Source organism: Canis lupus, chromosome 25, assembly GCF_048164855.1.
Source record: "Canis lupus baileyi chromosome 25, mCanLup2.hap1, whole genome shotgun sequence".
Classification (NCBI taxonomy): domain Eukaryota; kingdom Metazoa; phylum Chordata; class Mammalia; order Carnivora; family Canidae; genus Canis; species Canis lupus.
Genome location: NC_132862.1, coordinates 1919447 through 1944800, shown reverse-complemented (window position 1 = coordinate 1944800; position 25354 = coordinate 1919447). Strand labels below are relative to the sequence as shown.

Here is a 25354-nt window from a genome sequence, read left to right as displayed (position 1 = left end):
AATTGATGTAAAAGAGCAAGGCCGGAAGGCAGAGAGCTGGAAGCAGCCCTGGAACTCCTTTTTCTTTTTTTCTTTTTAATTGGAGTTCAATTTGCCAGCATATAGCATAACACCCAGTGCTCATCCCACCAAGTGCCCCCCTCAGTGCCCGTCACCCCCACCCCCCGCCCTCCTCCCTTTCCACCACCCCTTGTTCATTTCCCAGAGTTAGGTGGCTCTCATGTGCTGTCTCCCTCACCGATATTTTCACTCATTTTCTCTCCTTTCCCTTTATTCCCTTTCACTAATTTTTATATTTCCCAAATGAATGAGACCATATAATGTTTGTCCTTCTCCGATTGACTTATTTCACTCAGCATAATCCCCTCCAGTTCCATCCATGTTGAAGCAAACGGTGGGTATCTGTCGTTTCTAATGGCTGAGGAATATTCCATTGTACACATAGGCCGCATCTTCTTTATCCATCTTTGGATGGACACCGAGGCTCCTTCCACAGTTTGGCTGTTGTGGACATTGCTGCTAGAAACATCGGGGTGCAGGTGTCCCAGCGTTTCACTGCATCTGGATCTTTGGGGTAAATCCCCAGCAGTGCAATTGCTGGGTCATAGGGCAGGTCTATTCTTAACTCTTTGAGGAACCTCCAGTTTTCCAGAGTGGCTGCACCAGGTCACATTCCCACCAACAGTGCAAGAGCCTTCCCCTTTCTCCACATCCTCCCCAGCATGTGTGGTTTCCCATCTTGTTAATTTTCCCCATTCTCACTGGGGCGAGGTGGGATCTCATGGGGGTTTGGATTTGTATTTCCCTGATGGCCGGTGATGGGGAGCATGTTCTCAGGTGCTTGTTGGAGCCCTGGAACTCCTGTCAGTGCCCTCGGAAGATTCTACAGAATTCCAGGAAGGGCTACGCCCTATTTTCCCAGTAACCCAAACCGCATGAATTTCCAAGTAAGTTCTTTTTGTTGTCTAGCCTATTTCTCTCTCTTGAAATTTAAACTCTTTCTGAGCTCTGAAGATAAAGAGAAGGAGCAGAGAGCTGGCGCTCCCGATAGCCACTAAGCGACCTGCAGGTGAAGACCCGCGGCCTCGGCCCGAAAAAGTGGGGAAACCCGCGCCCCCAAGAGGCCTTAACGCCCACAGCAGCACGGCCCCGCGGCCGGCGTCACGTGCCGGCGCAGCGCAGCGGGTAAACTACAACTCCCATCGCGCCGCGCGGCACGCCGGCGTCGCAAAGCCTCTCGCTGATTGGTCAGTGGGGATATTTGAAAGGAGGGGCTGGCGCGGAAAACGAAGGTTGCGTCCTGGGATTCTTGCTGAGCGCTCGCCCCGGCGAGCGAGTCCTGGGCCTGGGAAGGAGGCGACCTGTGGGGCAGTGAGGCCTGGAGCTACTCGTGGGCGTGTGTTCGCGCCCCGGTGAGGTGGGGTCCGCGGAGCTGGCTGGAGGGAGAGGCGGGGCGGCCCCGCGGGGGAAGGTCGGGTGGACCTCGGGGCGTCCCGGCGGGCGCGGAGCTCGGTGCAGGCCTCGGGCATGGGGCTTGGGGTGATGGGCTGCGGCGGGAGGCTCGGGAGCCACCCGAGGAGGAAAGCGGAAGCGTCGGTTTATAGCGGAGCCCACTGTCCTGGCATGGGCTTTTCCCCACGATGGGATTTCTTTCCTTTTTTTTTTTTTTTTTTCCAAAAGGTAAACTCTACACCTATCGTGGGGCTCGAACTCACGACCCGCAGATCAAGAATCATGTTCCACCAACTCTCACAGTCAGGCGCCCCTCAGACAGGATTTCTGATGGGATTCTTTGCCTTCCCCCGCCTTCCGCAGCCTTCACGCCCTTCTCCTGGCCTTCCTTTAGCTCCATTCTGAATCTTCTCCGCCTCCTCTAATCCTTCTCCTTTCCCCTAGCCCTCCCACGCCATGAGAAGCTTCAAAGGAATCGACTTCGGGACCTTGCTAAGCAACCCAAAGGAGGCTGAAGAATTGCTGCCTGACTTGAAGGTAGGGCTGCTTTCTGGTTCTGGGTACACCTGGCTTTTCAAGATGAGCTGTTTTGTTTTTGTCTTAAGAAACAGGTTAATCGGAGATCCCCTCCTGAGCAACCCCATGGCTAGTTCTCTTTCCCTACCTTGATAGTCCCAATCACACGTTCCTCTCCTCTTAGGAGTTCCTGTCCAAGCTTCCAGCTGGTTCACCCAGCTGCCGATCTGATGCCGAGAGGAGACGAGCATGTGATGCCATCTTGAGGGCTTGCAACCAGCAGCTGACAGCCAGGCTGGCTTGCCCTAGGCACCTGGAGAGTCTGCTGGACCTGGCAGAGCTGGCTTGCGATGGCTACGTGGTGTTCACCCCCCAGCGCTCACCCCTCTACCTGGAACGAATTCTCTTCATCTTTCTTCGGAACATTGCCACACAGGGAATCCCAGAGGCCACACTTCGATTCGCGCAGCCCCTCCATGCCTGTTTGGTGCAGTGCTCTCGCCAAGCTGCTCCCCAGGACTATGAGGCTGTGGCCCGCGGCAGCTTTTCTCTGCTTTGGAAGGCGGCAGAAGGCCTGGAGGATCAGCGGGCTGCATTCTCGGCTCGGCTGAAGGCCTTGAGTTTTCTGGTGCTCTTGGAGGATGAAAGTACCCCTTGTGAGGTTCCCTACTTTGCTTCTCCAACAGCCTATCGAGTGGCAGTTGCCCATCAGCTATTTGATGCTACTGGGCATGATCTGAATGAAGCAGATGCTGATTTCCTAGATGACCTGCTCTCCAGGCATGTGATCAAAGCCTTGGTGGGTGAGGGAGGGGGTCCTCCTGGTCCTCTCTCTCCCCAGAGGGCCCTCTGTCTCTTGGAACTCACCCTGGAACACTGCCGTCGCCTCTGCTGGAGCTGCCACCATGCCAAGGCTACCAGGGTAGTGGAGAAGGCCCACGAATACCTAAGGGACACCGATTTGGCCCCCAGCCTCCAGTTATGCCAGCTTGTGGTTGAACTGCTACAGACCGGGGAGGGAGAACCTCAGGCTCTGGCCAAGCTTCTGATCACGGCATCAACTATCCTGAACAACAGCGTGGAGGCCCCATCACCCACCCTGCGGGCATTGTGTGACAGCTGCCAGTTCTTCCTCTCAGCCCTGGAGCGAGGCATCAAGAGGCGCTATGGACCTGATGCTGTTCTGGGCCTCTTTGCTTTTCTCAGGGGCTACTATTCTCTCATCCGGCAGCTGCAGGACAGTGTAAGTTAAAGACCCTTGAGGTGGGTTGGGAATGTGGTTCTGTAGACTGTCAGGCTAGGGTCTTTGGTAAGATCTGAACGCCTTGGCTCCCTCCTTGGTAAGCCATTCTCTGGATATGCCTAGCCTGCAGGCCAGTAGCCTAGTCTACCCTGAGAAGGCAATGGGCTCTCCTAATGTCCTTTATTTAAATAAATTAAAACAAAGATATTATTTATGTATTCATGAGAGACACGCAGAGGGAGAAGCAGGCTCCATGCAGAGAATCTGATATGGGACTCGATCCCAGGACCCGGGGGTCATGCCCTGAGCCAAAGGCAGACGCTCAACCACTGAGCCCCCCCAGGCGTCCCTTCTAATGTTCTTCCTATTTTTCTGGGCCGAGTCAGCTTTCCAGGACTCTGGGCCGGTCTTCAGCTTGGAGCTCATGCTTTGTCTCTGCCCCTCAAACCAACCCTTTCCTTCCTCAGGTCGGTGGGGACTCCTCCAAGCAGCGGCAGTCTTTAATCCAGATGCAGTTTCAGGGACTTCATCTCTACACTGTAGTGGTTTATGACTTTGCGCAAGGCTGTCAGGTACAGTCTGGGAGTCAAAAAACCTGCACGGGTCCTGGGGCCCGGGGTTGCTCAGCTGCCCTTGTAGAGCTTTGGGGTGGCTTTGGCTTTGGCTTCGGGGTGGGGTTGATGTCACCTCTCACCCTCAAGCCCTTGTTACTTCTTCAGGTAGCTCAAGTGGCTGACCTGGCCCAGCTAGTGGAAAGTTGCAAATCTACTGTGGCCTGGATGCTGGAGGTCTTACAGAGCCTGTCAGGCCAAGAGCTGACTGACTACCTGGGCATGACTGGTTAGTGTCCTGGGGCCCAGATGCGCGGGGGAGGCTCGTCGCTCACTAGGTAGACAAATAGCATTTGCTGGATGGTTCTGACTACCGAGGGGGCTCCTTGTGGCTTGAGGAGGCAGTGGAAAAAAATGATTAGAAGTCCGAGTGACCCTACATTTAACAGCAGTAGAGAAGTAATGAGGTTAACTTATAATAGCAGATACAAGGTTTTCCCCATTGACTTTGTAATATGATTTGGTGTTGCTTTCATGAAAAGGTTTGTACCCAGGGATCCCTGGGTAGCTCAGCAGTTTAGCGCCTGCTTTTGGCCCAGGGCCTGATCCTGGAGTCCCGGGGTGAGTCCCATGTCGGGCTCCCTGCATGGAGCCTGCTTCTCCCTCTTCCTGTGTCTCTGCCTCTCTCTGTGTCTCTCATGAATAAATAAATGAAATCTTTATTTTTTTTATTTTGATTTTAAGCATGACATTTTAAAAAATTTTTATTTATTTTTCATGAGAGACACAGTGAGAGAGAGAGAGGCATAGACATAGGCAGAGGGAGGAACAGGCTCCATGCAGGGAGCCTGACATGGGACTTGATCCCAGGTCTCCAGGATCACGCCCTGGGCTGAAGGTGGCTGTAAACCGCTGAGACACCCGGGCTGCCCAAATGAAATCTTTAAAAAGAAAGAAAGAAAGAGACAAAAAGAGGAAGGAAGGAAGGAAGGAAGGAAGGAAAGAGAGAAAGAAAGAAAGAAAGAGATAGAAAGAAAGAGAGAGAGAGAAAGAAAGAAAGAAAGAAAGAAAGAAAGAAAAAGAAGGAAAGAAAAAAGGTTTATACTTGATATGTGACTTTATGACCTTTCTAGATGTTTAAATTTTTTTTCAAGATTTTATTTATTTGCGAGAGAGAGCACCAGCAGGAAGCAGAGATAGGGCAAAAGGAGAGGGAGGAGCAGACTCCCCACTGAGCAAGGAGCCCAATGCAGGGATCCCAAGACCCTGGGATCATAACCAGAGCCAAAGGCAGACGCTTAACCCATTGAGGCACCCAGGTGCCCCTTATATGTTTAAGTTTGGTTTTTTTTGTTTAAAGATTTTATTTATTTATTCATGAGAGACACAGAGAGAGAGGCAGGGACACAGGCAGAGGGAGAAGCAGGCTCCATGCAAGGGGCCCGACGTGGGACTGGATCCCGGATCTCCAGGATCACACCCTGGGCTGAAGGCAGCACTAAACCGCTGAGCCACCAGGGCTGCCCTGTGTTTAAGTTTTAAAGAACATTTATAACTTAAAAAACAAACGTGAAAATGCTTTAAAAATCAAACTGCACAAAAGGACTCAAAATCCAAAGTCACCCTCCCACTCATAGTCCTAGTCAACAGGTTCCCCTCTGCAGAGGCAATTATTAACCATTTTTTAGGTATGGTTCTACTAGAGATAGACTGTGTATATATAAGCCAAGCATATGTACTTCTCCCCACACTTTTAGTTGACATGAACAGACAGAAAAGTGCTAAGATCATAAATGTATGGTTTGATGGATTTTTTTTACAAAGTGAACATACTTTGTAACCAACATCTAGGTCAAGTAAGAGCATGACTTAGACCCTAGGAAATCCGTCCTTCTGCCTCACTTTTTGAGATCTCCCCCCACCTCAACAGCAACCATTCTCCCTACAGCATAGATTGGTTTTGTCTATTTTAATATTTTATAATACATTTCCCCCTCATTTTATAAAAAGCGTGGCTCATTAGTTTAAATTCTACAAACCCAATGAGTTCAATCATTGGAAGGTTTCGGAGAACTTTTCATATTCATATAGTCAGTGGTTGAACCTTCCCATTGAGATGAAAATATGATCAGGAGTCACAAAAATTACTAGCATGAGAATTCTTCCCAGAATATCGAAGACTGAATTTTTCCCCAACCATCTACGTTAATAGCCAGGAAGCTGTATAAACTAAAATTTAGGAAAATTTTATTCATCCAACAAATACCTATTGAGTACCTACCATGTGCTAAGCACTGTCCTGAGTACTTGGGTATATCAGCAAACAAAAGGTCCCTGCCTTCACGGAGCCACATTCCAGTTGGGGGAGAATGATGATAAGCAATAGAATAATTATCAATATGTTAGCAAGTGATCAGATATGGCAGGAAAGGAATAGTAGAGCAGGATAAGAACGGGCGTTAGGAGTTCAGGGTGGATGAAGGGGCAAGTTCCTGTTTAAGGTAGGGTGGTCAGTGTAGGCCGCATTGAGAGGGTGACATGAGCAAAACTTGGAGGTTGGGATGAAGTTGACCATGTAGACACCCGGAAAAGGACACCATCCCTGGAGGATGTCAGGCCAAAGCCCTGAGCAGTAACTGGTCTGGTGTGTTCAAGGAATAGTAAGGAGACTACTAGTGTGGCTTCCGAGGAGTGAGGGCAGAAGGAGGTAAGGGACAGGCCAGCGTGTGTCCCCAAAAATGCTGCCCTTTAGAGCAAGATGAAAACAAAAATTGGCCTGCGAGGTGAGATGAACCCTATGTGGGAATGAGGACTCAGCTCTTAAAGACACAGGCCGAGGGGCTGGCAGGTGTGGGTTTGCTTTACTGGAATGAGGTCATGGAGTGACTTGCAGCAGGAAGGGGAGAGCTGCCCCCCAGCAGTAGGGGTTCCTGTCTGACCTGGCGGCTGCTGAGCCCACCAAGGTTGAGCTGCCCCCTACCGCCTCTCCAACAGGAGGAGCAGGGGGAAGTGTCCTCCTGACAACTGCTCTCTCTCACCTGCAGCCTCCTACACCAGTAACTTGGCCTACAGCTTCTATAGTCACAAGCTGTATGCCGAGGCCTGTGCCATCTCTGAGCCCCTCTGTCAGCACCTGGGCTTGGCGAAGCTGGGCACCTATCCTGAGTTGCCTCCTGAGAAGGTAGGAGGGCAGGAAGGGAGGTTCTGTGGGTGTCTTGAGCAGCATGAAAGAGCCCGGCCAGAGCTCAGCCTTGGAGTAGGGTGTTAGGAGCCATGTGTTGGCACCAGTACTGGGGGGCAGTGTGTTCCATGCCTCACTTGTACTGTTTCTAATTTTTTTTTAATTGTCTCACTTTTTATATTAAACCATGTCCCAAGTTGGTGGCTCTCAACCTGGGTGGTTGCACATGAGAATCACCTGAATTAGCCTCAAGCTGATTGCAGCAGAATCTCTGGTGCTAGAACCCAGGCATCTGGATATCTTCAAAGTTCCCCTAGGAGGTCCTTTAAGTAACCAGAGTGACAGCCACCCCCAGGATACCTGTGAAGGGACGGGTTGGCTAGATTGGCAGGCGCGATGGGTGGTGGAGGGCCTGGGGTTTCATCGTGAGTGAGGTCGATGAGGTGCTCAAGGATTTAAGGGAAGGCGTGATATCGGATTGGCATTTGGGGTTTCTCTGGCATTGTGGGGGCGAATGAACGGGGTGCAAGGACAACACTGGGCACCTGCACCTCTCTAGTGGCCTTGGCGGGAGAGGGTGGGTGTGAGGATTCCAGGATTAATCTGGCGAGTGAGGGGCTGTGAGGAAGGGAGAACAGTCCAGGAGGGCCTGGCATTTCCGACTGAGGAGAAGGCGCCGACCTGGGGAGAGGGGTTGCAGGAGGAGGAGCAGGTGTTCAGGGGCATGAACATAAGTATGGGGATGGGCTGGGCTTGAAGCCTCAGGTTGCAGCCCTGGGGTATTTAGTGGAAGGCCTCTTCTGCCTCGACTGGCTTGGGGCGGCTTGGGGCGGAGGCCCACCTTGTGGTGGCCCCTGTGCAGGCCCCTGCCCGCCCACCCATTGTTGCAGCCTCATTGGTTCCTCCTTGCAGTTTGGTCTGTTTTCTCCGGTCAGTTGCACAGATGCTTCCGGCTGCACGGAGAGAGTTTGAAGAAACTGGGTAAGCAGGCCGAGGGCTGCACGATGGTGACTTTGTGGCTGGCGGCCCTGCGGCCCTGCGGCCCCCAGCACATGGCTGAGCCAGTCACCTTCTGGGTTCGGGTCAAGATGGATGCAGCCAGAGCAGGAGACAAGGAGCTACAGCTGAGGTGAGGCGGGGAGAGGGACAACCCTGTTTGCTCGCTGGCTCGGGCTGGCATTTGGGATTCACAGTCCTGTTCATCCTTCCGTCTGGCAAAGGCACTGATATTCACTGTTATTCGTCAAGCGCCTACTGTTTGCCAGCTGCTGTGCTGGGTGCTGGGGGGGAACAGGGGCCACAGGCAGTGCTCTTGCTTCCATGACTGGAAACTTTGCAAGCTCACAGCAACCCAAGGCTGGGACTCCTTGGCACGGGGCGCAGGCTTCATGGTTCGCGGGCTCCCTGACCTGGGGCTGGGCCTGCCTTCTCTCAGGACCCTGCGAGACAGCCTGAGTGCCTGGGACCCGGAGACCCTGGTCTTCCTGCTGAGGGAAGAGCTGCAGGCCTATAAGGCTGTGCGAGCGGACACGGGGCAGGAGCGGTTCAACGTCATCTGTGACCTGTTGGAACTGAGCCCTGAGGAGACACCGGCTGGGGCCTGGGCTCGAGCCACCCACCTGGTGGAACTGGCTCAGGTGCTCTGCTACCACAACTTTGCCCAGCAGACCAACTGGTGAGGAGGCATGGCTGGGGATGCCACCCTTGCTTCTTGCCCTAGGTCCTCTTGCCCTCTTCAACGGCTGTTGCCCTCTCCGTGTCCCTGAGCATCTGCTGTGGTCACTCCTGTGGCCACAGGAGCTCATTCACAGGGTGGGGCCGGCTGTTCTGCAGAAGGCCCTTCCCAGGATGCTGTGGCAGGTACGTGTCGTGGGCCTGGCTTCAGTGCCCCCTCTCCCTACAGCTCTGCCCTGGATGCTATCCAGGAAGCCCTGCAGCTTCTAGAGTCTGTGAGGCCCGAGACCCAGGCCCAGGATCAGCTTCTAGATGATAAAGCACAGGCCCTGCTGTGGCTCTACATCTGCACTCTGGAGGCCAAGATGCAGGAGGCAAGTGTGGCTCTGCACAGAACTGGGTATAGGGCCTGTTCTCCCCAGGGCCATGGTAAGCTGGTGCCAGCCCTGTTTTTCATCGTAATCTCCCCATCCAGGGTATCGAGCGGGATCGGAGAGCCCAGGCCCCTAATAACCTGGAGGAATTTGAAGTCAATGACCTGAACTATGAAGATAAACTGCAGGAAGACCGCTTCCTGTACAGTAACATCGCCTTCAACCTCGCTGCAGATGCTGGTGAGGGCTGTGAATGTGGTGTGGTGGGATACGGGCTCCTCTGTGGCTTCCTGCGAGCAAAATGGGGACCCTGGGGAGGGGAGAGGTGGGCCCGGAGGGTCGGGGGTGGGCACAGAGGGCAGAGAATGTTCTGAAGAAGGCTGCGCTCTCCCCAGCTAGCCCACTCTGAGAGAATGGCTGGTCTCTGTCTTCTGACTCCTAGCTCAGTCCAAATGCCTGGACCAAGCCCTGGCCCTGTGGAAGGAGGTGCTTACGAAGGCACAGGCGCCTGCTGTCCGTTGTCTCCAGCAGACACTGGCCTCTCTGCAGACCCTAGCAGCCCTCTATCAGCTGGCGGCAAAGGTAACGGGGCAGGGTGCTAATACGGCCTAGAAGCCCAGCTCTTTCTTTCTCCTTCTTTGGCCTGGTAGCTGCTGAGAAACCATGTAACCCAATCGGGCTCTCCCACCAGCCTCCCTGAGTTGAAATCCAAGCTCCATCCTTTATGAGTAACTCGCCTTGGCACGTGACTTAACTTCCTAAGCCCAGAGTCCTTATCTCTCTAAAATGAGGACAGGAATAGTACAATAGTACTGCGAGGACCGTGTCGTCAGCACTCAGCGAGATAACCCATGTTGTGCCTAAGTGCAATATTCAAATGTCAGCAATAACTTTATTAATGCTTAGATAGTTTGAGGCCCCTGTACTCAAACATACAGAGATACTTAGAGGCCCAGTGTTACACTTTTACATGCAGTGTCAGGCCGTTTCACAGACTCCCTGAAGCTCTTCCCTGGACGCCACATTCGGAACCTCCAAAAAAAGAACATTGCACGTCAAGGACCTTTGTTACTGTGGCCATTATCAGGCCATATTTCTAGCTTGAGGACTGTGGGAAGCTGCCTCAGCCCTGGACCCGAGTCTTGGCTCTACCCCACACCTGTGCTGTGAACTTGGACAAGTTGCTGAACTCATGTCATTCGTAATCTTTTAGGCTATAGTCCTCTATACAGTTCAGGTTAGGTTAGAGGCATTGTGAAGATTGAGTGGGTTGATGCACATGAACCTCTTTTTTTTTTTTTTTTTTTGACAATCTGATATTTTTATTATGAGACTTTTTTTTTTTAAGATTTTATTTATTCATGAGAGACAGAGAGAGGCAGAGACACAGGCAGAGGGAGAAGCAGGCTCCCTGCAGGGGGCCGGATGTGGGACGCGATCCCAGGTCTCCAGGATCACACCCTCAGACGCTCAACTGCCCAGCCACTCAGGCATCCCTATTATGAGACTTTTGAAGTTTCATTTCAAGTTTTTTTTTTTTTTTTAAGCACTCTCCACACCCAACGTGGGGCTCCAGCTCATGACCTCAAGTCAAGATCAAGAGCCCCATGTTCTTCCAACTGAGCCAGCCAGTTACTCCTTCAAATTTTTTTTAATTGAAATATAAATGACATACATTATATTCTTTTCAGGTGTACAACATAGTGATTTGGCAATTTCATATATTACTCAGTGCTCAACACCATGGGTGTGGTCACCATGCAACATTATCACAATATTATTAACTATATTCCCTATGCCGTACTTTTCATCCCTGTGACTTTTTTTTTTTTTAAAGATTTTATTTGGGACGCCTGGGTGGTTCAGTGGTTTAGCACCTGCCTTTGGTCCAGGGTGTGATCCTGGAGTCCCAGGATCAAGTCCTACATCAGGCTCCCAGCATGGAGCCTGCTTCTTCCTCTGCCCCTCTCTCTGTGTGTGTCTCTCATGATTAAATAAATAAAATATTAAAAAAAAAGATTTTATTTATTCATGAGAGACAGAGAGAGAGAGAGGCAGAGACACAGGCAGAGGGAGAAGCAGGCTCCACGCGGAGAGCCCAATGTGAGGCTCAATCCCCGGACCTGGGATCTTGACCTGAGCCAAAGGCAGACGTTCAACCGCTGACCCACCCAGGCGTCCCATCCCTGTGACTTAAATCTATTTTATAACTGGAAGTTTGTGCGTCTGGATCCCCTTCTCCGATGTTGCCCATGCCCCCACCGTCATGGAAACCTCTTAGCACGGTTCTGGTCCATAATAAGCTCTCAGTAAATCCCAGCTGTTGATGCTGACTGGCACCTAAGCTTTCAAACAGGAGGGTAATTGGTGGTAAGCTCTCATCTCAGGCTCCTTGAGGGTGGCGGAGGGTTACTATGTGTGTAGCCACACTCCATCCAGGCTCTGAGGTTGGATCAAGGTCTCAAAGGGTTGGGGAGCTGAGGGTAAACATGGAGGTTTGAGCAGGAACCAGGTAAACTTCCCACTTCTGGCCGACCAGCCCCTGCAGGCCCTGGAGGTCCTCCAGCTTGTTCGGATCGTCTCCCAGAGGTTGGAAGATCACGCAAAGGCAGCTGGCTCCTCCTGCCACACTACCCAGCTGCTCCTGACGCTCGGCTGTCCCAGCTATGCCCAGGTGAGCACCCAGCCAGCCAAGCCTGGAGCTGCAGGCGGGATCCAGCTTTAGGAACCCATTTTTTCCCTGAGAAGATAAGATACTGAAGGGCCATCTTCCCTGCCTTCGACCACCACTTCCTGCTGGAAGATCGTAAAGCGTGGAGTGGTTGGGAGGCAGCTGTGGGAAGAGGAAGTGTCTTTCCTTCTCACCGCCAAAGCATTGTTCACTAAGTCTTACAGATCCTGCCCCAGGAATAGGCCGCTAATCCTGTATTTCCCCGCCGCTTGCCCTGGTCGCTCTCTGCTCGTGTAGGACTGTGCTGCCACCACCTAGCTGGGCTCCCTGCCCCCAGCTTCTCCCTCCTGCACTTGGTCTTCTAACTGCTGCTGACATGATCTTCTTAGGCACAGATCTGGTCTTGTCTTTCTTCCTGCTGATGGGATTTCATTGGTTTCTTCATTACCTGAAGGATGCTGTCTACACTCTTTGCTCGGTGTTGCACACCTGGCTCACTTTCCCTTGCTCCCCCACCCCCCGTGGGACGGACGTCCATCCGCACCAGTTACTGTACAACCTTGTATGTGCCTCCCTCTGTGGTTGTGTCAGCTCCTCCACCCTGAATGCACCTCCCCACCCTCATTGTTCATCCAGCCGACTTCTACTTTCTTTTCAAGGCCTAGCTCGATCGCCCTTCCTTCATGAAGTACTTTATACATCGTCTTCTTCAAGGGCAAAATCCTCTACTTTCCCTGGGTCCCCACGTATCTTGATCACACAGTGTGCCTGCATCCCATGGCACTGCAAGCTATTGGATGGAAAGTCTTGCTTTTTTTCTTAATTAAAAAAATATATATATATATATATTTTTTTAAATATATATTTTTTGGGTGGGAGGAGGGACAGAGGGAGAGAATAGAATAGAATCTTAAGCAGGCTCCAAACCCAGTGTGGAGCCCAATGTGGGGCTCGATCTCAAGACCTTGAGATCATGACCTGAGCCAAAATCAAGACGCTTAATTGACTGAGCCACCCAGGTGCCCCTTTAATATTTTAAAGTAATCTCCACACCCAGTGTGGGGCTGGAACTCATAAGCCACAGATCAGGAGTCCCACACTCCCCTGACTGAGCCAGCCAGGCACCCTAGGTCCTGCTTCTTGCTTCCTTTTTTTTTTTTTTTTTTTAAAGATATTATTTATTTATTCATGAGACACAGAGAAAGAGAGAGGCAGAAACACAGGCAGATAAAAAAAAAAAAAAGACACAGGCAGAGGGAGAAGCAGGCTCCATGCAGGGAGCCCGACGCAGGATTTGATCCCGGGACCCCAGGATCACGCCCTGAGCCCAAGGCAGACGCTCAACTGCTGAGCCCCCCAGGGATCCCTCCTGCTTGCTTCTTCCTCAGCTTGTGTTTCTAGCGTAGGGGTTAACGGGAAAATGCTAACTGAACGTTTTAGCGAGTGAATGAATAACTCTCGTATAGGTTATAATATTTGAAATCCTATTCGGTTGTATGTGTCTGCATCTCACTTGCAAGTGCTTTACTCCACTTAAATGTGAAGTCCGGCGGCCTCTCCTCGCCAGCGTGCTCACACACCCCGCGGTTATTCCTTAGCTGCACCTGGAAAAGGCAGACGCCAGCCTGAAGCTTCTGGATCACACCACTGACACGTACTTGCTCCTTTCGCTGACCTGTGACCTGCTTCGAAGTCACCTCTACTGTGTTCACCAGAAGGTATATCTCACTTTCTCAATCCCCAGTGTTCCCAGGTAATGGGAGGGTTCCAGGGTTTTCGTGATTCTTGTACGGCTTCTGAGATTGCCCTGGAGCTCGGCGAGGACCCCTGACCCTGAGAGGCCGCTGTTTCCCAGCCTTGGCACCCCACCCCTGCCATGGAGTGTCCCCCGCACTCCTCTAGGAGACGCGTCGCCTGCCCCTTCTCTCCCGGTTTCCTCAGTCGCACCGTCTGGCCCCATGACTAGAAACTGGGATGACCGCGGTCTTGGGCAGGCGCTGGAGCCTAGGGTGGGAATCAGGTGGGGTGTGGAAGCCCCGAGGCTCCCCAGGACCCCGCGGTGGGACTGGCTGACCGCACGAGCCCCGTCAGACTAGTCTTCTCCGCGGTCGTTATCGTTCTCGAAAGCGAGGCCCAGGCCGGAGGGTCCCCGGGGCGTCCCAGGCTCTCCGTGGCTGATGGCACTTTGCTCCCTCCCGCCCCCCAGGTGCCCGAGGGCGCCGCTCTGCTGCTGTCCGTGCTGCGGGACCCCGCCCTCCAGCGGCCGTCCAAGGCCTGGTATCTGCTGCGTGTCCAGGCCCTGCAGCTGGTGGCCTGCTACCTCGGCCTCTCGTCACACAGCCTGCCGGCCCCCCTGCGGGAGCAGCTCTGCACCCAAGGTGACGAGGCAGGGTGGGCGCTGGCCTGGGCCTTCGTGGTCAGATCGCGTGGTTAGTCTCTCCAGGCTCGTCCCGAGCCTTTGTCCACACAGCCGGGGCCAGTGTAGGCCCGGGGCGGCGTGTGAGCATCTCTTGGCTAGAATGCTCTTCTGACGGGGGACCTGAGGCCCCGTGCGGCCAGAGGGAAAGGGCTCTGGGCACAGGAGGAGCGGCCGCGAGCCTTAGCAGGTGGTAGCAGTCGTGGCTGCCGCATCTCCTGTCCCTGTCCCGCACAGGCTGGCAGACACCCGAGATTGCACTCATCGACTCGCATAAGCTCCTCCGAAGCATCATCCTCCTGCTTATGGGCAGCGACGTGCTCTCGACGCAGAAGGCAGCTGTGGAGACCCCGTTCCTGGACTCCGGTGAGCCTGAGGCAGGGAGCCGGGGCCTGAGGGTGCGAGCGGCCGTCAGGAGCCGGGCTGCAGCCCAGTGACAGTGGGCCCGTCTCTCCTTCGCTACAGGGGAAAATCTGGTTCAGAAGTGGCAGGTTCTGACCGAGGTGCTGAGCTGCTCAGAGACGCTGGTCTCCCGCCTGGGCCAGCTGGGCAGCGTGAGCGAAGCCAAGGCCTTTTGCTTGGAGGCCCTGAAACTCACGACGAAGCTGCAGATGCCACGCCAGTGAGTACAGGGCGGGAGGCTGAGGCCAGAACCCGGGTGCCCACACGCTGGACCCTGGGTGCCCACCCTCTCCCACAGACGAGCACGTCCTGGACGGGCTGGGAGAACGTGTTCCGTGGCTAAGGGAGTGGGGCCTGTACATGTTCACATCCCGTAGGACTTTTCACATCCTTAAACAGGCTAATCCGCGCAGTAACTCCAGAAGGGAGATGGCGAACATACCGTGTTTCCCTAAATCTCTTTGCCACAGACTTTTTTTCTTCTTTTTTGCGGATTGCCATTTGAGAAATCCTGTCCTCATGAGCAAGGATGACTTGGGATGACAAAGCAGCATAGAGGGTTTTTCTCCCAGGGAGCCATGAAGTCAGCTGGAGGCAGGAAAGGCCTTTCAGAGGCAGGAGACCGCCGTGGCTCCGCCTGTGAGAGGGGCCGAGAGGCAGACCCGGCAAACAGGCTTGCGAGGGTGGGTTGTCACCTCCTCTCCCAGGTGCGCCCTGTTCCTGGTGCTGAAGGCGGAGCTGGAGCTGGCACGCAACGACCTCGACCTCTGCCAGTCGGACCTGCAGCAGGTTCTGTTCTTGCTGGAGTCTTGCACAGGTGAGCAGCTGTGCCACGGGCGGTGGTCAGTGTGTGGTGCCTGGGAAATCAGAGACTGACCTCTGGTCCCTGGGGCGAAGCTCCTCCTCCTAAAGTCAGACCACTGGTCTCCCTCCTTCAGATGGCTTGTCCATGACGAACCCTTCCTGGCTCTAGTTTTCCACACTAATACATTTTGGTTATTTAAATTTTTTAAAGATTTTATTTATTCATTTAGGAGACACAGGGAGAGGCAGAGACACAGGCAGAGGGAGAAGCAGGCTCCCTGCGGGGAGCCCGATGCAGGACTCTATCCCAGGATCCTGGGATCACAGCCTGGGCTGAAGCCAAACGCTCAACCACTGAGCCACCTAGGTGTTCTTAAATTTTATTTTTTAATTAAAAAAAATTTTTTTTTTTAATTTTATTTATTTATGATAGTCACCACAGAGAGAGAGAGAGAGAGAGGCAGAGGGAGAAGCAGGCTCCATGCAGGGAGCCCGACGTGGGATTCGATCCTGGGTCTCCAGGATCGCACCCTGGGCCAAAGGCAGGCGCTAAACCACTGCGCCACCCAGGGATCCTAAAAAAAATTTTTTAAGTAGGCTCCATGGCCAGCATGTGGGGCTCGAACTCACGACTCTGAGATCAAGAGTGGCATGCTCCACCAGCCTAGCCAGCCAGACGCTGCTGCCTGTTTACAATTCATTTAAATAAAATTTCAAATTCATTTCCCCAGCCACTTGCCGCGTTTCATGTGCTCAGTAGCCTCATGGACAGCACAAATGTAGCGTCCTTGGAGGGCTTAAGTTAATAACAAAATCGCTTATTTATAGTACATTTTTTTCTTACCAACCACTTTTACCTCTGGTATTTCATTTGACCCACACAAAAACCTGGAAAGTCAGGTAGACACATAGATTTTTTTTTTTTCATTTGTAAAATGAGGAAGTTGAGAAATTCAGTGTTTGGGGCCAGGATCATGGGCCTCGAGGGGGCGGGAGCCAGGATTGAGACGTGGGCCTCCTGGCACCAGCCTGCTATCCTGAGCCACGCAGCCGCCTCACCTGCAGGGATGGGGGCTTTGTGGGCTCTGTTAATCCATGTGGAATGGGATTTTATTGGAAAAAATAATAAGCCATATTAACGTTTAGTATGTTTGCACAGTAACCAGTACAAGTAGTTAGTAAATAACACCGATGTTAGGGAGTTGGGCCTCGGGGTGGCTCAGGAAGCCCTTGGTATGACTTCTCCCAGTTGTGTAATTCTGGTTCCACTCTTCCCAGACTTTGGGGGACTAGCCCAGCCCCTGGACTCTGTGAAGAAGGTGCACCTGCAGAAGGGCAAGCAGCAGGCCCAGGCACACCGTCCTCCGGAGCTTCCAGAAGAGGAGCCCTTCCTCAGAGGCCCTGCTCTGGAGCTGGTAGCCACTGTGGCCAAGGAGCCTGGCCCCGTAGTGCCTTCTACTAACTCTTCCCCTATCCTGAAGGTGAGGACCCCGCCCAGCGCCGGCTTCCTGACCCACCTGCCCACGTGTGACTGCCTCCTCTGTGCCAGCCCTGTCCTCTCGGCAGTCTGTCTGCGCTGGGCATTGGTCACCGCGAGGGTGCGGCTGGCCACGGGCCATCAGGCCCAGGGTCTGGATCTGCTGCAGGCCGTGCTGAACGGATGCCCTGCAGCCACCGAGCGCCTCACCCAAGCTCTGCAGGCTTCCCTGAATCACAAAGCACCCCTGTCCCCTGTCCCGAGGCTTCTGGATGAGATCCTGGCTCAGGCCTACACACAGCTGGCACTGGAGGGGCTGAGCCGCCCGTCAAACAAGAGCCTGGGGAAGGTCCTGCAGTCAGCGCTGAGGTTTGTGGCAGCGCAGGCTCCCCACCTGGAGCCTTGGCGAGCCAGCCTGCTCTGGGTTCGGGCCCTGGCAAAGCTGGCTGCCCTCAACTGTTGCGCGGCCCAACTTTTTGCAAGCTCCTGGGGCTGGCAGCCCCCGTCCGTGAAATCGCCCCCAGGCTCAGAGCCGTCTAAGCCTCGGAGTCAAAAACATTCTGGAAGAGAGCATCAACAGGCAGCCTCTTGCACCCCGTCCCTCCGTAACACCTCTCTGAAAGGTCCGGAAGGTGGAGGACTGCCCTGCACACCTAAGCCCCGGGGCCAGGCCAGGCAGGCAGGCCCTCGTGTCCCTTTCACCGTGTTTGAGGAAGTCCTCTCTACAAAGAGCAAGCCTGAGGTTCCCAAGGCCCCCAGGGTACAACAGAGGGTCCAGACGCGACTCAAGGTGAGGTGGGACCGTGGCTCGCCGGTGTTGGGGTCAGGTGGGTGGTTCTGGAGAATTCTGCAGAGCAGGTGTCTCCGTGGGATAGCTTCCCAGGGCCCAGTGGGACTGTTAGCTTTGCTGTTGCCTGCAGGATCCTACATCTTCTACAGGACAGTCCTTTGTTTCAGACAGAAGCTGCTTTCCTTGACTCTCTGGTTCCTTTCCGTTTTCATCCTTCCTCAGCTTCTGTTCCCTCCTCCTCTCCCTCCTTGCACACCCAAGTCCCTGCCCGAGATCCAGCTCCCTGCCCTAGATCAAGCATGGTGGGTGTCCGTGTGCCCCAAAGGCCTCTGCAATAGCGCCTCCGCAGTGCCACCTGCTGGCGCGGTCTTGTCACTGAGGCCCTTGGCCCTTCTGTCTTTCCCGCCCATCCCAGGTGAACTTCAGCGATGACAGTGACTTGGAAGACCGGGTCTCAGTTGAGGCACAGCTTGCAGAGGGGCCCAAGAGACGGGGCACTGCTTCCCAGGGCCGGGGCCGGGCCAGGAAGGGCTCGGGCTTGAAGACTGTTTCAGTGGCAGCCCCAGCTAGTGCCCCCCGGCGCCCTGGCCTCAGTGGCAGGAGCCAGAGGGCCAAGAAGGTGACACCAGGGCACCGTGAAGAGCTGGGCCCTGAGATCATGAGGACCATCCCCGCGGAGGAAATGACTGACGACCAGATGGAACTGAGCTTTGAGATCCTTAGGGGCTCTGATGGAGAAGACTCTACCTTAGGTACGATGGCAATGGGGGAAGGGAGAAGGCACGTACATTTTTAGGGGGTTACTCCAGGACCGAAGCACAAGAAAGAACTGGCGCCAAAGACAATACAGAAATAAAGCTTTTTTCCTGGCTCTGGGACTGGATCCTAGAAAGGACAAAGGGGATGGCAGGAGGAAGGAAATACAAAAAGTCCCGTTCTCTCCTCAGATGGGAAGGCACCCGCTCCAGGACCTGACACGGCCATAGGCGAATGTGAGGTGTTGAGACGTGATTCCAGCAAAGAGGAGCTGCCCATCCCACGCCCAGACAAGGAGAGAGACAAGGACTTCGGTCCTCGGCTCCGGCTCCCCTCAGCCCCTACAGCCATTGGTGAATACGCTGACTGCAGCGGTCTGGTCACTTGGAGAGGGCAAGCCTCTGGGGCTCTTGATCCTCATGCCCTTCTAGTCTGTCCACGGTTCTGTCTGTGGATCCCCATCTACATCTGGTCGCCTTGGAACCTGGGTTTCAATCCCTGCAGTCTCCACTAGCTGTGCACAAGTCACTCCGCCTCTCTGAGCTGCTATTTACTTTACCTATAAAATGGGGTTTGGGAAGATGGAGTGAGTTGATGTGAGTCTCGTATCATCCCACTTGGCATGTTGCCCTTCATAAATGATAGCTTTTCTTTTTTAAGATTTTAAGATTTTATTTATTCATGAGAGACAGAAAGAGGCAGAGACACAGGCAGAGGGAGAAGCAGGCTCCCTATGGGAAGCCTGATGCTGGACTCGATCCCAGGACCCCGGGGTCACACCCTGGGCCAAAGGCAGATAGATGCTCAACCACTGAGCACCACCCCCAGGCATCCCAATAGCTTTTATTATCCAAGTGGGAGAGGAGGTAGGGCCTTGGAAAGCTGGAACTTTCGTGGAAAGTTCAACCAGCTAAGAGGTACAGGACTCCTCTACAGCAAGTATTCCAACTTCCTGTAGGTGTGTCCACCCTGGATTCCATCTGTGACTTGCTGACCGTTGCTTTCCGTGGGGTGAGTCACTGCCCTCCGAGTGGGCTCTATGCTCATCTCTGCCGCATCCTGGCTTTGTGCTTGGGGCACCGGGATCCCTGTGCCACTGCCTGCCTCGTCACCGAGTCTGTGTCCATCACCTGTCGCCACCAACTGCTCACCCACCTCCACAGGCAGCTCAGGTGAGTCCCTGAGGCCCTTGCCGAGGCAGACAGGAAGGAGGCTTTGGGTTTTGGAGGAGGGAGAAGTCACCCGTGCTTGTGTTGCCCGCAGCAAGGCCCAGAAGCACCGGGGATCACTCGAAATGGCAGAGGAGCTACAGAGGCTGAGCCTGGAGGAGAAGCCTAGAGATGTCCCCCTGGCCCGCATCCAGCACCTCTTTTCCTTCGGGGCTTCGGGTTCCGGTCAATTCCCTGAGCCCGAGAAGGAGAGTTTCCAGGAGCGCCTGGCGCTCATCCCCAGGGGTATGGCCGCAGGCTTCGGCTGGCTCTTCTGTCCCTGTCTGCCTCTTACTAAGGAGTTAGGTGAAGGAGCTTAAGGCATTCGTTAATATAGATCTGTGATGTTTATGGAAGGACGTTCATACTTTCTCATTGATTAGTCATTTTGTTACTCTCACCAGAGACAAATACCCTAAATCTGAAGGTTTTTTTTTTTTTTTTTTTCCTCCTTTAACCTCAGTGTTGAGTTTCTAGCACATTCAGTGCCTTTCTTCAGGGCTAAGTTCAGGTGTCCAGAGTCTCCCTGTGCTCATGGAAAACATGTTAGCAGATTTGCATGCCTCCCTCTGTTTCTCTGAGGGACACAAAGTAGTACGAGATGTGGACTGTGGCCACAGGAAGCCGTTAGGGCAAGGGAGAGCTCCTTGAACTCTAGTGACGAGGAAAGAGTTCTTGGAGTTGTTGGGAGTTGTCTTGAGTGACGGCTAGGAATTGAGTGCAGAGCATAGAGAAGGGAATTCCTCGTGAGAGCCGAAATGACCCAGGGTATGCTCTGTGTGTCAGGCGTGACTGTGTGTGTGTTGGCTCTGGCCACGCTCCAGCCTGGAACTGTGGGCAACACCCTGCTGCTGACCCGGCTGGAAAAAGACAATCCCCCAGTCACTGTGCAGATCCCCACTGCCCAGAGCAAGGTAGGTTTCCTGGGTCGGCAAGCAGAGTTGGGCTGGGGTGGGCTGCTGGTCCGGCTGCTCACATTCTGTAGCCGGGGGATGGAGAGACGGTGATCCCGAGGACCAGGAGAAAGCTCACAATCCCATTTCCCCAAGCTTCCTCTGAGCGCAGCCCTGAAAGAGTTCGACGCCATCCAGAAGGAACAGAAGGAGAACAGCAACTGTACAGACAAACGAGAATGGTGGACTGGGCGGCTAGAACTGGACCACAGGATGGAGGTGTGTGTCCCCAAGGTGGAGTCAGGTCAGGCCTGCCCTGGGAGTGGCCCTGGGGTATCAGTGTCTTCTCTCTCGGGGCAGGGGATGGGGGGGTGTTTCTGTCAAGGGCCAATGCTGAGTTACCTCAAGTCGTCCTTTCTGGAAACATAGGCCTAAATTTAAAAATGATGTCACCTGGGAAAGACTGTAAACAGGAGCCCAAAACCTGAAGGTGCAGTGGTACCAGAACGTTTAGAGACACATACAAGGAGGGATGCCTGGGGGGGCTCAGCGGTTGAGCGTCTGCCTTCAGCTCAGGGCGTGACCCCAGAGTCCCGGGATCGAGTCCCACGTCAGGCTCCCCTTAGGGAGCCTGCTTCTCCCTCTGCCTGTGTGTCTGCCTCTCTCTCTGTCTCTCTCATGAATAAATTAAAAAAAAAAAAAAAGATATATACAGGGAAAGGAATATAAGCCCAAGTGTCAGCTTCCTGGGTTTAGCTTTCATTGCCTGCCTGTTTGCATTTGTCAAAACGTGGTGATATGCAATAAATCATCTCATCTGTCCTCAAAGTCTCAGCAAATGAAAAACATTTCTAGCTTCTTGCCTTTTTTTTTTTTTTTTTTTTTTTTTTTTGAGGGGGAGAGAAGAGGGGAAGGGGAGTAGAGGGAGAGAGAGCATCTTAATTAAGTAGAGCCCGATGTGGGGCTCCGTCTCAAGACCCTGAGATCAGATTGACGTGAGCCAAAACCAAGAGTCAGATGCTTAACCAGCTGCACCACCCAGGCACCCCGGGAGAGAGAGGGAATCTCAAGCAGGCTCCACACCCAGTGCAGAGCCCAACCCAGGGAGATCCTGAGATCATGACCTGAGCCGAAATCAAGAGTCAGATGCTTAACCGACTGAGCCACCCAGGTGCTCCTCTAGGTTCTTACCTTTTTAACTGGCGGAAAATAACACAAGACAAATACACACGTTAGAAACCCCATTTCCAGGGGATCCCTGGGTGGCGCAGCGGTTTGGCGCCTGCCTTTGGCCCAGGGTGTGATCCTGGAGACCCGGGATCGAATCCCACGTCGGGCTCCCGGTGCATGGAGCCTGCTTCTCCCTCTGCCTGTGTCTCTGCCTCTCTCTCTGTGTGTGACATAAATAAATAAATAAAAAGAAGCTGAAAAAAAAAAAAAAAGAAACCCCATTTCCTCATATCCAAAATGTTGGCGTCCGGGGGGCCAAGAGACTCCACTCCTCTGACTGGAGGATCTGTTCTTCCTCATTCAGGCTCTCATCACTTCCCTGGAGAAGCATGTGTTGGGCTGCTGGAGGGGACTGTTGCTACCATCCAGTGACGACCCTGGCCCTGCACAGGAGGCCTCCCGCCTACAAGAGTTGCTGCAGGAATGCGGCTGGAAATATCCTGACCCAACTCTGCTGAAAGTGAGTGGAGACATCAGGGAAGGGGATGGAGCTCAAATGAATTCTTGCCCACGTGCCATCGTAACTGGAGGTGGGAGCCGTTGCGCTCACTGACCACGTTCCCCTGCAGATCATGCTCCATAGTGCCAGAACCCTTGCTCCCGAGGACATTCAGACCCTGGCCTATGGGCTGTGCCCAGCCCAGCCAGAACGAGCCCAGGAGCTTCTGAGTGAGGCCGTAGGACGTCTGCAGGGTCAGACGGTACCAAGCAACAGGCACCTTGTCTTAGTGCTAGACAAGGTAAGGAGCTAGGGCTGGAGGGGTGGTGTCTGGTGGGCGGTGGGTACCGACTCCCCCCTCATGCCCCTCTGGACGCTTGTGCATCCTGGCTAGGGAGAGTAATCCGTGTGTGCTTTCTGCCCAGGACCTGCAAAAGCTGCCATGGGAGAGCATGCCCAGCCTCCGGGTGCTGTCCGTCACTCGGCTGCCCTCCTTCCGCTTCCTACTCAGTTACTCCATCATCAAAGAGGTGGGGTTCAGGGGGTGAGGAATGACTGATCGAGGGAGGTCTTGGGAGACAGGAATGGGTCTTAGGGACCGGTGGCTCATTCGTGAAAGGGCTTTGGAGTTTGCTGAAGGTTGAGCCAGACCAGGGTCCTGACCACCAGTGTCTTCTCCTCAGTCTGGGGCCTCGTCAGTGCTAAGCCAAGGGGTGGATCCACGCAATACCTTCTATGTCCTGAACCCTCACAATAACCTGTCCAGCACAGAGGAGCAATTTCGAGCCAATTTTAGCAGGTCAGTGGGATAAGAGTAAGAGAGGGGCTGGGGGCGGGTAGAGACAACGTAGAGGGGCAGTATGCCCTTTTCGCCTCCGGAATCACGTATTGCAGCCCACCTTCTCCTGGTATTCCCTCTGCTGACTCCATTTCTTTTCTTTTTTTTTGTTTTTTTTTTAAAAAAAAAAAAACAAAAAAAAAACAAGGTCTGGCCAGTTTTATTAAAGAAAAATTTTTGCGTGATTTACTTTCCACCCGTCTGTTCTGGCATGCTTCTAATGATATCAGAATCACCTGGATCCATGATAGCCAGTGTGCATACTCTGTAGCATTTCCCACACGCTGTGCCCAATTCAGTATTACTGCCACTGTAGTGATGGACACCAGTTTTGGCCAACATGGCGTAGTATTCTATTTCAGATTTCCTCAAAGCCGGGCAGTTGTCGGCCAGGATGACCAGTTTCGCTTTGCCGTGTCTGATCATTTTCAGGGTCTGCTTGTACCCCAGCACGTACTTTCCACTTTTCATAACCGGTTGGAGCCTAGAGTTGATCGACTCCAGCGACTTTTTTGTCTTCTTTGCGGCCACCATCTTCCTGCCTTAGATGCGGGACGACCCCAACCAACAGCAGCCGCCAAAATGGCCCGCTGACCCCAATTCTAATCCCTACCTTTTCTCTGCAGTGAAGCTGGCTGGAAAGGTGTGGTTGGGGAAAGGCCAAGCCCAGAACAAATACAGGCGGCCTTGACGGAGCACGACTTATATATGTGAGTGCTTAAGGCAGGGACGGGAGCGGGGGTATCACCGTGGCCTGCTATGGGGCCTTAAAGGACGCCCCTGAAGACATGGCCGAGGCCGGGTACTGCTGGGTCAGACTCATCTCCCGTCCCTCTGCCTTAGCTACGCAGGGCACGGGGCTGGGGCCCGCTTCCTGGACGGACAGGCCGTCCTCCGGCTGAGCTGCCGGGCGGTGGCCCTGCTGTTCGGCTGCAGCAGCGCGGCCCTGGCTGTCCACGGGAGCCTGGAGGGAGCTGGCATTGTGCTCAAGTACATCATGGCCGGCTGGTGAGTCTTGAGGGCCCAGCCCAGGTTCCTTCCCCGGCCTGAACCCTAATGCCCCACTCTCCTCGCGTTCTAGTTCTCTGACATGTGGGGGCCTCAAGCCTTTGCCCTCCTCTACCCTCCTGGAACTGTGGACCAGGCACTTCCCACTGGCTCACTCCGCTTTCCTCACCCACCATCAGCAGTCGCGTTTGCCCGCGTGTTACGGCCCTCACTTTGCAGCTCTTCCTTGTCTTTTCCCAGTCCCCTGTTTCTGGGTAATCTCTGGGATGTGACTGACCGAGACATTGACCGCTACACGGAGGCTCTGCTGCAGGGCTGGCTGCGGGCAGGCCCAGGAGCCCCGCTTCTGTACTACGTCAACCAGGCCCGCCAGGCTCCCCGACTCAAGCATCTTATTGGGGCTGCACCTGTGGCGTACGGCTTGCCCGTCTGCCTGCGGTGACCCCCTGGAGCTGCCCCAGCGCCCTCAGGAGCCACGTGACAGTTCCACATCCTCTTAGATATTTTAAGTGATTTTTCTGTGTTTTATATGAAACATTTCCCTTTGACTTAACCTTAATATAATAAAGTTGTAATACTTCAACCCTGTTCCGTGGGGTTCATCCCACTGCGTGGCGGAAGGGGTGAGAACCTTGCAGGAGTTCAAGTCTGAGACTGTGGGGAAGAGGCGAAAGCACAGGGCGAAACTGGCCCGGCTTGGCGCCGCGGACAAAGCTGAAGGAGAACAGGATCAAAACGCTCAGTGGAGGGATCCCTGGGTGGCGCAGCGGTTTGGCGCCTGCCTTTGGCCCAGGGCGCGATCCTGGAGCCCGATGGGGGATCGAATCCCACGTCGGGATCCCGGTGCATGGAGCCTGCTTCTCCCTCTGCCTGTGTCTCTGCCTCTCTCTCTCTCTCTGTGTGCCTATCATAAATAAATTTAAAAAAAAATTATTTAAAAAAAAAACGCTCAGTGGGGACAAAGCCTCCAGGGAGTGGGAGAGTACCGAGCGCCGGCGGTCCGGCTCCGTGCCTTCAGCTATCCTGGGAGCGCCGGGAGCTTTTTTTTTTAATTTTTATTTATTTTTACTCATGACAGACGCACAGAGAGGCAGAGACACAGGCAGAGGGAGAAGCAGGCTCCACGCAGGGAGCCCGATCCAGGACTCGATCCCAGGTCTCCAGGGTCTGCCCTGGGCTGAAGGCGGCGCTAAACCGCTGCCCCCCCCCTCCCCCCGGCTGCCCCGTCCTCGTCCCCCTCCCGCGTGGGTGAAGAGGCCCTGTCCCCACATTCTTCTGTCACACTGGTCGTCGGGAACTTCAGCAGCGGATCCTCCGGGATCCTGCTGTTGGTGGACGGTTTTTCTCCCCCCAACTGGACCGTTAGGTTCCCGGGGAGCACAGCATCTCCCACTCTGCGGGCACCTGGCAAAACGCCGTTTTGATGAGTAA

General features: G+C 53.9%; 1 protein-coding gene and 1 pseudogene across 2 annotated transcripts; one reads left to right on the top strand and one right to left on the bottom strand.

The window, feature by feature from the left end:
* The first annotated feature begins 1259 nt into the window (after positions 1–1259).
* On the top strand, positions 1260–24506 carry ESPL1 (extra spindle pole bodies like 1, separase). Of its 2 annotated transcripts, none has more exons than XM_072797763.1 (31): positions 1260–1412; positions 1897–1989; positions 2153–3211; positions 3679–3783; positions 3931–4051; positions 6807–6943; positions 7879–8072; positions 8379–8618; positions 8847–8991; positions 9093–9231; positions 9434–9573; positions 11531–11665; positions 13261–13380; positions 13869–14040; positions 14316–14444; positions 14544–14700; positions 15188–15297; positions 16563–17551; positions 17967–18303; positions 18499–18660; positions 19266–19479; positions 19571–19761; positions 20302–20429; positions 20565–20687; positions 21943–22098; positions 22208–22378; positions 22503–22607; positions 22761–22876; positions 23542–23625; positions 23759–23923; positions 24164–24506. In XM_072797763.1, the coding sequence occupies exons 2-31, from the start codon at positions 1909–1911 to the stop codon at positions 24363–24365; spliced, it is 6327 nt and encodes a 2108-aa protein (XP_072653864.1). In that variant the 5' UTR covers positions 1260–1412; positions 1897–1908; the 3' UTR covers positions 24366–24506. The 2 variants fall into 2 exon arrangements, with proteins under 2 accessions (XP_072653864.1, XP_072653863.1); XM_072797762.1 differs by having other exon boundaries at positions 1261–1417.
* Positions 22231–23697, bottom strand: LOC140617010 (large ribosomal subunit protein eL30 pseudogene; annotated as a pseudogene).
* Positions 24507–25354: the final 848 nt, after the last annotated feature.

Excerpts from the sequence above, each read along its gene's own strand:
- ESPL1 (XM_072797763.1), top strand. The coding sequence starts at position 1,909 with ATGAGAAGCTTCAAAGGAATCGACTTCGGGACCTTGCTAAGCAACCCA. Across the intron at positions 9,232-9,433 it reads CAACCTCGCTGCAGATGCTG|CTCAGTCCAAATGCCTGGAC; the intron begins GTGAGGGCTGTG and ends TCTGACTCCTAG. Across the intron at positions 18,661-19,265 it reads CTCAGCCCCTACAGCCATTG|GTGTGTCCACCCTGGATTCC; the intron begins GTGAATACGCTG and ends AACTTCCTGTAG.